General features: G+C 35.4%; 2 protein-coding genes across 4 annotated transcripts in view; one reads left to right on the top strand and one right to left on the bottom strand.

Moving 5' to 3' along the window:
* The first annotated feature begins 346 nt into the window (after window positions 1–346).
* Window positions 347–1,522, top strand: LOC117113097 (testis-specific serine/threonine-protein kinase 1-like). The gene has a single exon (XM_033256328.1). It carries the CDS (start codon window positions 548–550, stop codon window positions 1,520–1,522), a length of 975 nt encoding a protein of 324 aa, XP_033112219.1. The 5' UTR covers window positions 347–547.
* A 3,150-nt stretch (window positions 1,523–4,672) lies between these two features.
* LOC117113092 (WD repeat-containing protein 64-like) overlaps window positions 4,673–15,871 on the bottom strand; it is a 39,184-nt gene continuing 27,985 nt past the window's right edge. For all 3 annotated transcript variants that reach the window (XM_033256321.1, XM_033256320.1, XM_033256322.1), the window contains one exon: window positions 4,673–6,851. In XM_033256321.1, the coding sequence (XP_033112212.1) occupies window positions 6,723–6,851 (129 nt within the window). In that variant the 3' untranslated portion in view covers window positions 4,673–6,722. The remainder of the gene's footprint in view (window positions 6,852–15,871) is intronic.

Below are 15,871 nucleotides of genomic sequence, written 5' to 3'. Positions count from 1 at the left end.
AGCACGATTCGATAACGATTTATCGTGTATACGATAACAAAATAATTCACAAATCAAATCAAATGACGTCATAATCAAGGGAAAGCGATAAAATCGTTTTCACAAATCAGAATGTCAAAAACCGCGCTACGCGTATGCAAGAAGGGCCAATCAATCCCTCCTCCTTCCTTAAAAATGGATCGTAATTACACCTTCTTAAAACTTTGATTTTTACCAATCTGAACAAATAGGCCTAAACTCATTGGGAGTACGAAAGTCCAAAAAAATTTATTTTTATTAAATTAAATAAATGAACATAGACCTAGTTTTAGGTCTCCTAGTAGGGCCAACATGACAAACAGCGCATATTATTTTGAAAGTCGCGCGTCTCCATTTCTGACGCGACAGAATGCATGCAGTCCTTGTTCTATCTATATTTCCATGTGATTTTAGGTACGCAGGCCTAGGCCTATTATTTTACATCAATAAAAACAATGGACGAGTAATTTTTCATATAGGATAATACTATTATATGCCTATGTTTAGGTCTAATGAATGCTGAGATACGATGTCAAAGCAGACGACTAAGAAAATTCATGTTTACAGCAAAGGCAGATCGACAAATCGCAATTTGACGGGGGAGAATTCAAACCGAGCTGTTCTCAATCGACACGGTATATTTTTAGGCGATCATATCGGGAAAGGTAGTTACTCAAGGGTTCGGCTTGCTGTTTTAGAAAGAAACATGAAAACGGTTGCTGTCAAAATAATTGACCGGCGGAAAGCACCGGATGATTACCAAGAGAAGTTTCTGCCTCGTGAATTGGAAATAATTACGAGTCTTAAACATGAACACATTGTAAAAACATATCAATATTTTGAGGAGAATCGTAATATCTACATGATAATGGAGTATCTTAGTGGTGGCGATGTACTGCAATATATACAGACTCGATCCCGAGGACCTGTGTGTGAAGGGTTAGCAAAGCGATGGATTAAGCAGACTATCGGAGGTTTAATGTATCTTCACGGACTGAATATAGCTCACAGGGACGTTAAATGTGAAAATCTTCTGCTTGACGACGGAAGTAACGTAAAAATTACTGACTTTGGTTTCTGCAAGAAAATGAACCCGGCAGAAGAGCTTAGTAAGACGTACTGTGGCTCAGCGGCTTACGCGGCTCCAGAGATTATCCGGTCAATTGCATATAATCCATACATTAGTGATATCTGGGCTCTGGGTGTTGTGTGCTACGTCATCACAACTGGTACTATGCCATTTGGTGACGACGTGAAAGATGTGCACAAGATCGTCGCTGCCCAATCAAAACCTCTGTACTTCATCAGAACGCGCGCGCCTTCGGAAACTTGCCAAAATCTCATTCAGTCTATGCTTACTGTCGATGTCACTAAACGTGCCACGTTTAAAGAAATTCTATTAAGTAGTTGGATGAGCCCGGACAGCTCGCCGACGACAATCGAACCGATGAAGAAAGTACAGCGTCTATTGGACACGCATTTAATGTGCAATTTGACAGGTTGAACTCGCGTAAAGCCTTTCTAATTTTACCTTATCAACAAACTAAATTGAAGTATAAATCAAATCGACGTAATTACTGTACAAAGCTTTTCGAATCTTTCTCTTCCTAATCACGTGTAATACACACCGAATACAAACGGTGAACGATGATAGGCCTAGATGACGTAAATTATACCATGGACCAATTAATAATTAAATCATGATATATGATAATTGAATTTCCAAGTTTTCCAGCTGTGTTACGTATTATTTTTTCATGTAGCATATACTCCAGTACAAAAAAAAAACTGACGAAGCAATATGGGGGATTGAATAGGTGTTTTATTCACATCACATTTTAGTACTGAGTGAAGTTGGGCACTGAATACTGTGCCGACGATCGTCGGCCGACATAATACCAAAACGGACGAGGCGCGCGCAAAGGATCGTTTACGATCTACCAACAAATTAGCAGACAGCGTCGCGTCATCAAGCTCTCACAAAGAGCGGAGAAAAGATCCACGGCCGACGGTTGTACGACTGTTGTATAGCGCAATGTGTGCCAAGCTTTACGTATACGCAGAGAACTGCTCTTTTCTTGTGTCATGTTAAGCTCCTCTGTTTCCACAATTATAGGGAACTTTCGATTGCACGACGACGGTAGGACGTAGAACGTAATGACGTCACTAAAAGTCATCTGCGCATGCGAGAACGTTAAGGTCACCTCGTCGAGTAGATTCTGGAACTCAATTTGGCCAAATCTACGTATATGCAGAGAAAGTAGGACGCCAGGTAGGACGGTCCACGCATGAGTAGCGTCACGTCGTCGCACAAATCGAAAGCTCCTTATCAAAATTTCTTTGACCACAAAATGTTGTATGCCCACATATAGTCATGATGTGCCTATATAAATGTTCATGTGATGTCATCATGACCCTACTTAGGCATGTCACATGTTTTGTCAAATAAAATGTGATAGTCATTGACAGGAATTTACATATGACACAAAAGTGCCTTCAGTCTCGTTGAAGCATCAGGCAATTTTTCAGGGAAGGTTGTTTCTGCTACTATTTTCTATAGTGTCCTCAGAACTTTCTAATTGCATATAATAATAATTTATTTAAATACAATAATAGCTTAAACCATGCTTGTATTTATAATAGACATCTTTTGATTGTTATTTTTTGGATTGTCGCGTTATATGCTGTGAAACTAGTGTAAGTACACGCTTTCGCGCGTGACGATTATTCATATCAGACACCATATGGTTAAAAACATGAAGTTATAATATATAAGAAAACCTCTCAACGGTAATATTACTATACATCCATTGCCATAATTACACCATTTGATCACGCGGTCAAGACATAAACACTGTCAGGAAACTGCACTACAGCTTGCATATAGTGCAAGTCACATTCTTTATAAGGCCAAAAAAAAACAAAAAAAAAACAAACTAATTTCTCGTCCCCTCGTGCATCTCTGCCGCACCAATTTTTTTTTTTAATTTTTTTTATTTCCTTTATTTTACGAAATGTACGAAAATCTGGCTAACTCACATCAGTAAAATTCCTCTCTCGGACGTTCGTGGTTGGGGGATACATATTGCAGTATGGTATAAATCATGTCTAGTGCTTCTTTTATTTGTTTTCAATAAAGTACTTGGTAGAAGAGAGAAAGTAGCAGCTGTTTCCCATCGGCCATCTTGGATTTGCCATCCAAAAAAAAAAAAATGCCCTCATTCTCCTTTTTTCAAAATATTAGGAAACTACATTTTTTTTATACTTGGTTTAATGGCAGCCTAAACGCGTTTCATATTTTGATGCGAAATGTTTGCCTCAGCAGCAGCGTTTGATGACCGGGCGAATTTGCAAGACAACCGGTAAACACGGTCGCACGTTTTTTTTTGTGTGTTTTTTATCTGTCAGAAATTATCAGATAATATATGGTATATATTTCTATCTGCCAGACATCTATTGTATGGTATATATTTTTTATTAGATGTCTGAACCAGAGATTTATATTACGAGACACTGATGTTAAAAGTCTGCCACCAGGCCCTATATTTAACAGAGAATAAAAACTGTCTGCAATTAAGACATTTTCACGAGTTGAGGCCAGACGTGTATTAATCTATGCCTGCTGGGAATGCAAAACACTCCGCCATCCTGACTTTGGTGCATCAACTACTTCAGCCAGAGATTATAAGAACGATGTTCAAACACTACAAGACCACTGACCAACGCATCCGCCGACAGTTAAGACAATTACACTCGGTTCACATGCAAGGCCTCGCTCTGTTAAGCACGCATGCAATAAACAAATAAATTTAAAAAAAAATATCAAATTCGATATTGTAATAATCAAGTATGATGTCGAAAGACATTAATATTTATGAAATCTATATTGTGTTATTGGCCTTTGTATGGTCTTTACAATATTTTACTATTGATAAACTACGATTATAAATATGGCCTTACAGTAATATATAAATTAGATGGTACCGTATCCTTAATCTTGATCAATAACATGAGGACGTATACTGTATGTGGTATTTTAGCATGGATATTTTAGGTACAATAGAACGGCGGTTGTGATTACTTTCGATGCGAGTCATTATAATGGCAATTTATAGCAGTAAAATGCTTTAAAACATGTTCCAACCAGTGATAAATATACAAAGGCAATCGTACTTTACATAAATGTAATTTTCCTCCCAACGGGTGAAGGTACAACGGCATTGAAATTCAAATTACACTGATCCAATTGTATTTTAAACAGTGGAATTGTTACTTTCCATGAAAACATTAGGTCTAGAATAATAAGTTCAAAGACAGAGCATGATGTTATGGTCACAATGTAGAAAAGAAAACAAAAGAAAGTAAAAGAAAACGAGAGAAGACCAGCAAATAAGCAGTATGGTACAACACAATAAGAAAATGAAAGAGGCAAACTGAAATATTAAAATTGGGGGGGGGGGAGGAGACCCGAAAGGTTAAAAAAAATGAAAATAAATGGAGGAGAAAAGGAATAAAAGGGAAATGAAATGGGAAGACGAAAAATAAGTAAAACAATAGAAAGAGAATTAGAAGGAAACAATGCCTCCTCCATGAGGGCAACATTATTTAACCTTTAAAACATCACATTGTTAATCACAGACTAATGACAAATGTATTCATTAACAACTTTTATTTTAGCAAAAAAAAAGTAAATGTCTTACCAAACAGACATGCTTATATAATCAATATTTAAAAAATAAATATACAATATTCACACACACAAATCAATAATTAAAAACTATAAAAATGGCTTAACAATATACTTTTTTTAGATACTTTATGTATGTACAGGAAGATTAGGTAGTTTTCGCAAGCTTACGAAAACGATAACGAATACGGTTACGTCATCAAATTTTTGGACATCCCATTCCCAACAGTAACATGTCAGTCACAACGTTGGCAATTCATGTCTTTTGCATGATCCAAGGATATTATTATTTAACTCGTACAGCTTATTTTCAAGAAGTTTTTAGGCACGAATGACGATAATGATGACGTATTCGTATGGTTGCAAAATCTCTTTATTGTAGCATCAGAGCATATTGTTGCATTTGACATAGCTTGCTTCTTTTGCAAACTTTAACTTGCTAGCTTACCCTGCATATCCACATGTCACAATAATTGTCACGAGTTTCCGGGAGCAAGGAAGAGAGCTCTAAGGAACCCAAAGGAACCACAAGTCAATAGCACACACCTACAAATCCTGTGCATTGGATCCAAGGGGCTTGGCTTGGGTGTTTAAATAAAACGAAAAATATAATACTGTACAACAATAAACAAAAATAATATAATTAAAAAATAATAAATATTACTATTATTATAAAAAGGCAAGTTTTCATGTGAAAAAAAAACACCAATTTTTAACTTTGAAAAAAAAAATCCACCAGACATAAAAGGATTTCTTTTTTAAATACGAAAAGTGTGGTCTCTTTTAAGTGGAATAGTTGGCCTTGGCCGTTTTTGCTCGTTTTTACTTCCAGAGAACAGAGATTTATATATTTATTTTTTCCTTGTATCAGTGGAGAAACCTTGTACAGCAATTTAGTTTGCTTTTTGTTTATCCTGTCTCTGATTTTTGTATTGTTATTTCTCTTCGTTTTGTATTTTTTGGACGAAATAAATGAAATGCAAAAAAATGAAAATAAGATTTTGCTAAAGAGAGTTCGACTGATACCCCTAAAAACTGCCCTGGTGGCAGGCCTGAACACAACCCTCACACTCCATAGTTTAAAAATTCTAACTTTGGTATTATATATTTTCAATCATTGCTGTAACTTTGTGCATGTTATCTTTTTCAATCTGAGCAAACTATCTCATTGATGCTCAAACTGGTGGGGTGAAAGGGAAAAGATGGACAAAGTGAGGAAAAAGTCACTCACTCCTCTCTTCACATCTCTGTGGTTGTTTGAACTGATGTGTGCTGCCTACTCTAAAGGACTTAATAAGCACTGCAGGGCATATAAAAATCAGTTGTTTAATGTTTATCTAAATAAAAAGTATCAAGGCGCTCTTTGTAAAACGTACTATCAAGAGCCCGCCGTCAGGCTAATTGAAAAAAGCAATAGCTCTAAGATCGGGCACACACTGTATCGACAAACAAGAATTCTATCCCTGCGTCTGCAAATCATCATTAAAAACTTTCCGTTGTGCACCTGCATCGTTGCGTTGTGGTCTCCGTGAAGTTGTGTCCAGCAGCAACCATGGATGCAGAGTGTGCCTGCCTTAATAAGCACTGAAGTACATTTTTTAAAGCAGTGCTTAGCAAAAAAAAAAAAAAATGATGTTTGATGTGATACACATACAGTACTCAAGAGCACCGCTTATTCAAGAGATGTACTTACAAGATCTTTAAAAAAGAATCTAGTAGGCTTAAGTTAATTCAACATCTTCACTAAAAAAAAATATTTCTTTTAAGCACCACAACACGTTTGACACATATTTCTGTTTTGGCTGAAAACCACGCTCAACTTCTGCAAACACATAATTCAGTGATATTCTTTGGCAAAGTAAAAGTTCTTTCTTAGGCTCTGTTCAGACTATCAAATTTTCTTTCACAAAAAACTGTTGTATGCCCATATATAGTCATGATGTGCCTATATATGGTCAAGATTGACCATATTTAGGCATGTCACATGCTTTTATCAAATAAAATATACAGGGAAGCATTACAGTGAGTTGTAGGGAAACTGTGATCTCTTCCTTGTGGAGCTGGCGTTTCCCATTGCAGCCAGTGATGTACTATTGGGAAACATTTTGGACTGCCGTCGAGCTAAGATGCTGCCTGGCCCTTTTACCTGGAAAAGAAAATATTTTTTCTTTATATGTTATACTGTACTTTATCGACATTTTTGTTATTGATACTGTATATTGTCTAATCTTATAACCCTCCCAAATGGAGAAAAACATAAAAATTATAGTCACATTATGTTCCAAAGTGCCAGAAATCTCGAGCAGTTGCGTATCTAGGGGCATATTCACGCCCCCAAAAATATTTGTTGGGGGCCCAGTTACACTCAACACAGAAAAGTACTATAAAATCACCATATTTTGCGAGCTAGCGCCTCCTCACCTAATCATAGAGACCCCCCCCCCTCCCTTCTCCCTTCAGCCTTCATGCCCCATTAGCTCCCCACTCACATTTCAAGACTACTAGATATGCCACTGACCACTGAGGTGCCATAATCATAAATTGAGTTGGTGGAACAACCAACTTTCTGTCAATGTCCCTCCCTGGGCTCTTCTTCTTCAATTCTTGCATCCGCCACTGATTCACTATCGACTCAATAATGATCAAAGATGCAACACGGTTTGTTTGTTAATAACTTTAAAAATAAATATATATATATATTATATTGATCTTAAAATATAATGTAGACAAATGGAGAATTTCATTTTACAGGAAAAGTTAATTTCAATGTATTAAGGCTTACTATTGTCCACATCATAAAATACATACAGTAATATATCTTTACTATTAGTACAGTCTTACAAGATGAAAAACTCCATATCAAATGAAGGTAATACTTTGACAGTCAATGCGTCAATTATCACCAAGGTTAAACATAATGGTGGATTATAATTTCTGGGAAAAATAAAACGTAGTCAACTATTATACCAAACAGTTTTATTTTTCCCGGCAGTCAACACTTCCACAATTCAGCATACTCTGCAAGCCAGACATATCACAGCCAATCAAAACACAGAAAGCTGTGGATGTTTAGATTTTCAACATCCATACTAAGGACGAATAAAATGGGCACGGCCAATATTTAAAATATTTTATTTAGTCCATGTGTGTAAAATTTTGACAATTTCTTTTCTGGCAGTCATACACTTCCACATGGCCCATTAATCCAGCACATTCTGTGAGCCTGACATATCACAGCCAATTAAAGAACAAAGAGTTGAAAATATTTAGATTTTCAACAGTCATAGAATGATGAATATAATGGCCACGCCCAATAATTAAAATATTTTCCTTAATCCACCTGCGTAAAATTTATTTTGACAAATAACAGGTTTGTTTAACACAACATTTTACTTCATTTGACCACAGATTTCACCACACCTTAATTATCTCTCACTAACACTGCCAGATAAAGGTTAGCAAGTTCTAGGGAAATCTCGTGTTTTGAATACAAGATTATTTGTCAACATAAGGTGCTACCTGTAAGCCTATAATTCTTATATTTATCATAATTGACTAACACGTCGGCTTGTGATTTGTCCCAGGGTACATTTTCAAATGTCAGTGTACAATGTGTAGGCGTTGCAAAGTTTGTAAACAGATTAAACATGATGAAGGTTTTTTCAACCAATATTGCGCCTTGAATTCTGGTTATGTGGGCAAAAATTTCAGGTGAAATTCTAGACAAATTGAGAACAAAAACCCAAATTCACCTCAACCCCATAATGTTTAGAGTAAATTTTAAGAACAGACACCACTAAATGCGCCGAAATGCCAATCTTAGACTAAGAATGCTTTTTTTCAAGCAGTGTTCCCTGATTAAAAAATTGGGAGCTTGTTAAAACCAGAATCAGTGACCAAAACAAGAACATTGAGTTTTAACGTATTCATATTCTCCACACTATAGCTCTAAAATGAAGGGTCATTTGCTGGAACTGACTTACTATTGCCAAAGTTATGAGTAAAAATATTACGGCTTCTTTGATATACATTACTACTGTAGTTACTCAGTTTAACATTTAGTCACAGTACGTTGGTTTTGGGATGGCAAGCCTCTATTGGTTTCTTCACTGATGCAGTTCCAGGGTTTATGTTACCCCCCCTGGACCCCTGCTGATGCCATAACTGCAATTAATGATGATCAAATCTTAATTTATTGCCTTTGGCTGTAAATCATAAAATTTTAATCATTTAATAACGATGTATACTTCCAAGACCTACAGGTATTGGAAAACAAACAAACTTAGAGAGTTGTATGTAAGTAAGTCCATGTATTGGTGTGTATATTAAAACAGACAGGCAGATTTTTTTCTTTATGCGAACATTAAATCCTCAACCATTATTTTCAAGCATTAGTCATATGCAATCATTTATTTTTACATTTCAATTTCGATAATCAGATTGAGTTACACGACCGCCCATCATAAGAACACCTAGAATTTGGATGTCATTAACGTGGTGTGACATGCCCACGTATGTGTTTAAAGTTACACTTTCAGTAGCAATGTCAAGATATGATCTAGGTATATGCAATGCATCGTTTAATTCAAGCCACTTTACCATATTATTTCCATTCATTAGATATACTCTAGTAATTATATATTTTTGGATTGTTTTATTCAGGAAGGAATAAATGCAAGATCTCAACACTAAATGCGACGCACCGTTGGTGAAGTCATATCGAGATAAATCACCAAAATAGGTTAAAGTCAAAACTTTTACCAAACTTTAATTTTAATATTTTTGAATAATTTTTATACTATTATGATTGGTAGTTACTTAAAAAAAAATACTCCAAGGTTCTCTGTGCATATTCTGTACTTCTAAGTTCTAGTCTAATTATTTTTACAGCAGATTAGTTTATCTTTCATGCTGTTTTTCTCAAAACCTGGTTATCATACCCCCTAATTCTGGTTATCATACAGTACTGTATGTACACCTAAACTTATATTTAAACCTGGTAATCATACACTTAAACCTGGTTATCATACACCTAAACTTTAAATGCTTACATCACTGGATTTTACGATGGCCCACAAGGGACACACTGCAAAAAAAAGAAATGCTGCAAACAAAAAAGAAACGCTGCAAACAAAAAAGAAATCATAGAAACAGAAAAGAAACGCTGCAAACAAAAAAGAAATGCTGCAAACAAAAATAGAAACGATGCAAACAAAAATAGAAACGATGCAAACAAAAATGGAAACGATGCAAACAAAAATAGAAAACACCAGCAAACAAAAAATGAAACACTGCAAACAAAAAAGAAATGCTGCAAACATAAAAGAAACGCTGCAAACAAAAAAATAAAAACACTAGCAAACAAATAAAGAAACGCTGCAAGCAAAAAATAAAAACACCAAACGCTGCAAGCAAAACAAATTAAAACACCAGCAAATAAAAGAAAACGCTGCAAACAAGAAAGGAAATGCTGCAAACAAAAAAATGAAACGCTACAAACAAAAAAAGGAAACCCTGCAAACAAAATGGAAAAGCCTTTGCGCGCGCACATTTCATATTAGTTGACAACAGACTGAGGTCAGGTCAGATGAGAGATGCTAAAAAGAAGACTCAAATTCAGCTCATTCGTTATAATCCATTTTGAGCCATAAATACAAAGTAATCCGATGGTAGGATTTTCCTAGCTCTTCCTTGTATCTTTGTAAGGAAAATACCTCCTCACTACCTGGAAAAAATGCACTGCACTTCTGTCAGGGTCTAATAAAGTAAAAGCCTCTGGGAAGCTGATGAGCTCTTTGTTAAACTTGATCATGTTTTTGGCCCCTTTTTTAAGGGCTCCTCCATTCCTATCAAAGGATTTACTTTCAAGGGAAGAGATGATCCCCTGACACTTTTCAGCACACCATCACGTTAAAAGACCGATCTGTATGGTGACTTCAGGGTTTTTCTCTATTTTCGTTGACACGGCTTTCTTGGTGAATCTAGTACTCCTTTCCTTTTCTTTCCTATCTCTGAAAGCCTCAAATGAGAGACGAGCAAGCTTAGGCCTACTTGATGATGGACTTTCATTTGGACTTGGCCGTTTTCGTGTATTAATATTAGAAGTTGAGTCCTCCAATAAAGATTCACCACAAGAATGGCAAAATTTTCCAAATTCTGAACTTTTTGTTGGGTGTCTATAAAACCAAGACCGAAAACCGAAGACCCAAAAACGAAGACCCCTATTTTTTCTCTTTAATTTTGATGATAATACGCCAGGCCCTCACAAAATCCAAATTAAGAAATTTTTTGGGCGTCTGTTTGTAAAATTTTCAAGGGTCTTCTTTTTATATACACCATATAGACACCCTATATGGGTGTCTACAAAACGAAGACCGAAGACCCGAAAAACGAAGACCTCCAGTTATTTCTCAATTATCTTATTGAAAGTATTTCAAAATCATCATAAAACAGGTGCCAAGTACCTATTTCATTATTTTATCGGAATAAAATGAGGAATTTCAAGAAATACTTGAAGGGTCTTCGTTTTATAGACACCCTATGGGTGTCTATAAAACGAAGACCGAAGACCAGAAAAACGAAGACCCACTTTTTTTTTCTTTCAATCGTGATAAAATAATGTTTTTAAATCACTTCATGCTATGTATATATATTATTCGTCTTCTTAGCACATTGTTGCCTGAATCTGAGTCAATTGAATGATTTACCCTTTATTCCAGTTCCAAAGCGACAACCAATGTTGTACGTCCACGGCTGGTGGCTGAGCGCGTCTTGGCGCTGCTACCCTCTAACGAAGGCTTGGCCTAGCGGTACGCGTATTTTGGGGACCTACAGAAACCCTGAATATTTCATTCAATAAACTTGTTCCATGTTAAAATAAACAGTAGGAATGTGGTATAGTGACGCATATGTGCAGCATCGTTAATTTGGTAGTGACACCAACATAGGATGGACGAGATAATTAAGGATCTTCGTTTTGTAGACACCCTATATGGGTGTCTACAAAACGAAGACCGAAGACCCGAAAAACGAATAAAATAATGAAACATGTACTTGGCAACTGTTTTATGATGATTTTGAAATACTTTCAATAAGATAATTGAGAAATAATTGGAGGTCTTCGTTTTTCGTGTCTTCGTTTTTCGTGTCTTCGTTTTTCGTGTCTTCGTTTTTCGTGTCTTCGTTTTGTAGACACCATAGGGTGTCTATAAAACGAACACCCTTGAAAATTTCACAAACAGACGCCCAAAAAATGTTGTAAATTTGATTTTGTGACAGCATGGCGTATTATCATCAAAATGAACGAGAAAAAAATAGGGTTCTTCGTTTTTGGGTCTTCGGTCGTCGTTTTATAGACACCCCTTTCGTTCCACAGTTAGAGCAAAACATGGCTTGACACTATGATGTACAGTAGCCCTGCAGCGCATCTGACCTGACCTCAGTCTGTTGTCAATTAATATGAAATGCACGCGCGCAAAGGCTTTTCCATTTTGTTTGCAGGGTTTCCTTTTTTTGTTTGCAGCGTTTCATTTTTTTGTTTACAGCATTTCCTTTTTTGCTTGCAGCTTTTTCTTTTGTTTGATGGTGTTTTTATTTTTTGCTTGCAGCGTTTCTTTATTTGTTTGCTAGTGTTTATATTTTGTTTGCAGCGTTTCTTTATTTGTTTGCTAGTGTTTTTATTTTTTGTTTGCAGTGTTTCTTTTTTGTTTGCAGCATTTCTTTTTTTTTTCAGCGTTTCATTTTTTGTTTGCTGGTGTTTTTTATTTTTGTTTGCATCGTTTCCATTTTTGTTTGCATCATTTCTATTTTTGTTTGCATCATTTCTTTTTTGTTTGCATCATTTCTTTTTTTGTTTGCAGCGTTTCTTTTCTGTTTCCATGATTTCTTTTTTGTTTGCAGCGTTTCTTTTTCTTTGCAGTGTGTCCCTTCTGGGCCATCGTAGGATTTACATATCCTAAGAAATCCATTCAAAGACCAAATTAAAGCTTATAAACATGATCTATCCATGATAGCATGAACCCAATTTTTGATTTTCCAACCATGAGACTCATTTAGTGGTAAGACCTCACAAGTTTTCATTTGATTGATTACCAAATGAAAGCAGACTTTTAGATGTGTGCAATGCTTGCACACTTTTATTAAATATTGAGGTCAAGGGTCAAGTGCAGTAATGACACAGACACAGAAGTGTACAGGATGATTACATTTTAACATGCATTAGACTAAATGCAGGTTCATTTCAAAAACAAGACTTCGACCACAAACAAATCTAAATATATAACTCAGTCATTAGCAAAGATTACCTCTATCAGCCAATTCAAACACTGTGCATTTAAAAAAAATGAAATATCTAAATTTAGCTTGCCATTTCTATTGTCATGATTTACATAATTGCTATTATCAAACAGATTTTATAATACTGTAATTTTGCAGAAAAGCTGGGTCTGTGTTGTGTTGTGTTTGTTATGGTTTGTCCAGCGCTTTAGGATATAAACCAAATTTGCATATATCAGATTAATAAAGATTAATATTACCATTAGCTAAAGCTGACTGATATCTCTTAAAACCAAGGTGACGGACATTTTCCTCAACAATTTAATAATATTAACGGCGAAAACTCTTATCTGAATCCATATGCCAAATGTTTATATATTCATTTTACATTGAATGTTTCTAAAAACACAATAAAAGAGATTTTGTTATCAATTTTAATTTGCCTAACCCATTAGGTATGCAGTCAGGAATGATTCATATCCGGTTTTAAATCAAATGTAAACAATTCTAGAGAATGAGAAGACCAAGCACTTTTTAAATATTATCAAAGATACTAGACACGCAAGATAGAGTAATCCAAAGAAAAAAGTTTTCTAATGAAATGCATGGTGGGAATACAAACGATAGGGCACCGCAATCGGCTAGATCTAAAAAAACGTCTGCCAAACTTACATCACAGTGAATACATAACATCTTTTGGCAGCCCGTTTGGTGGAGGTAGAAATCGTTGCCACCCATAAGATACAAACAAGTAGGCATAGATAAATCAAAAGAATAAATAAAATAACAGACACAAAAGCACAGAATCATATGACTGAACTCTGATTAGTGATAAAATTTCCATCATTAGCGGAAAGAGAAGGGCGCCACGTACGCCTGGATTTACTTAGCAACCGAAAGGAGCCCTGAACGTCCGGATGTGAACTGGATAAGCTTGTGCAAGTTGATACATTGAAAACTGAAGGGCGCCGCTTACGACTGGATTTGCGTAAAAGATGTGATGTATTTTCGCCTCACTTTTACTATGCGAGTGCCCTATCTTGTATTTCTAGTATCTTTGATATTCTTTAGGAATAAAATTTGGAAGTAGTCCTGCATTTTTAGTGGTCAGCAGGTGCAATAAATGAGGTAAATGCTGCATAAACCAAGAAAAAATGGATAGTTTCTATCTAAAATTTTATATACAGCAGAACAATCTTTGGCTATTATCTTTTTTAGATTGTTGTTATGCTTACAGTAAACACAAGTGAAAAGAGTGGAATTCAAAAAAAAAAATATCTATAGTATAATATACAATATATATATATATATATATATATATACATATATATATATATATAAAACAATGTTTTTAATGCATACTTTATTTTTAAGTAGATGAAAAAAGAAAGTTGCAGTGTATTAGAAATTAATCCTTGAACAATAAGCATAGACCTTTGCTAGGCCTAGTATAGCCTGTAGAGATGAAAAGCTGATTAACTTTTAAAAAGACAACGCTGGAATAATACATTGTAATGTATCATTTATATCTCATGTCTAATAGAGTGGAGGCCTACCGACTGTAATAATAATTTAATTAAGTTTATCAACCACATTCAATTATTCTTTGTGGCGTGTCAATGTGCGTACTGTATGTTATTTTCCTTCTCAATGGTACGTACTATAAAATAATTCTCATTCACACTGCTAATGCACACACGCAGTTAATGTATTGATCATATCACTGAGCATCCGGTCATCACTACAACTAATTTCATTAAAATATACATATATTTATTTTAAGGTGAATAAGCAATTACTGTATTGTCAAGTTATTCTGGACACAATAATAGAAAATAGAAGCCTTAGTAGTCATTATTTTCTTTAAAAATAGCTTTCAGTCATGTAGCTTTAGGCAAGTTTTTCAGGAAATAATGGCACCTTTGACTTCTATTTTCTATAGTGCCCTCAGAACTATAATTGCATATCATCATGCAAAAATTGACATTGAAATGTGTTATTCTGTAGAAGATCCATATTCAGAACATTAAAACAATGAATAATGATTCAGAATGCTGTACTGTATTTTAAACACATAATCTTCACGAGGTGATTACCAAACAAATATAAGGGACAGTGACCAAGATAGTGGCCCCCTAGAGACAGAGCAGTCACATTTGTAATCAAAAGAGAGAGAGTAAAAGAAAAAAAAATACAATAAAGGACTGAAGAAACATGGGAATTTAGTTTTCACCAAATACGGAAACAAAAAGATGAACACATATATTACTGTCTCTTATACACATCTAGATGTGTATAAGAGACAGGTACTGTATACTACTTTTTTAGACTACACAATAGCCATTTGCAGAATGAAAAAACAGATTGATGTCTGATCTGAACGACAATACACTATCAAAACTTATAATTATATTCTAGCAGTGGCGTATCTAGGAGGAAGCGCTTGGGGGAAAGAGCCCCAGTCACCCCCAAAAAAAAAAAAAAAACAGTCAGGTAGTTGAAAAACACCTCTAAAATTACCTTATTTTGCGAATTAGCGTCCCTCAAATGATCATCGAGCCCCCCCCCCTTCCACTTTACCTTCGCGCCCCAGATCAGCACCCAACATTTCAAGACTTCTAGATACGTCACTGTATTCCAGCCATCTAGCTGAAGAACAAGGACAGCAGCAGATGGATCTGAACCAAGTCTTAGGTCATGTAAAGATGTCACGGTTCACCTCAGAGAGAGTGGCTACTAGCATTTCACTCAACTTGAGCCAAACTGCTCTCTCTAGTAAAACACTGGCCGTAAGCCCACACCTTATTTTATTAAGCAACAACATGGTATTTAAACTATTATTTAAGTAAAGAAAAAAATATTATTAAACATAGTGCTTGAAAATCTTAGTAT

This window comes from Anneissia japonica, unplaced genomic scaffold, assembly GCF_011630105.1.
Source record: "Anneissia japonica isolate Jap-2015-1 unplaced genomic scaffold, ASM1163010v1 scaffold287737_len543101_cov190, whole genome shotgun sequence".
In the NCBI taxonomy this organism is placed as follows: domain Eukaryota; kingdom Metazoa; phylum Echinodermata; class Crinoidea; order Comatulida; family Comatulidae; genus Anneissia; species Anneissia japonica.
Note: the sequence above shows the minus strand (reverse complement) of the source record. Positions and strands in the feature narration are given on the sequence as shown.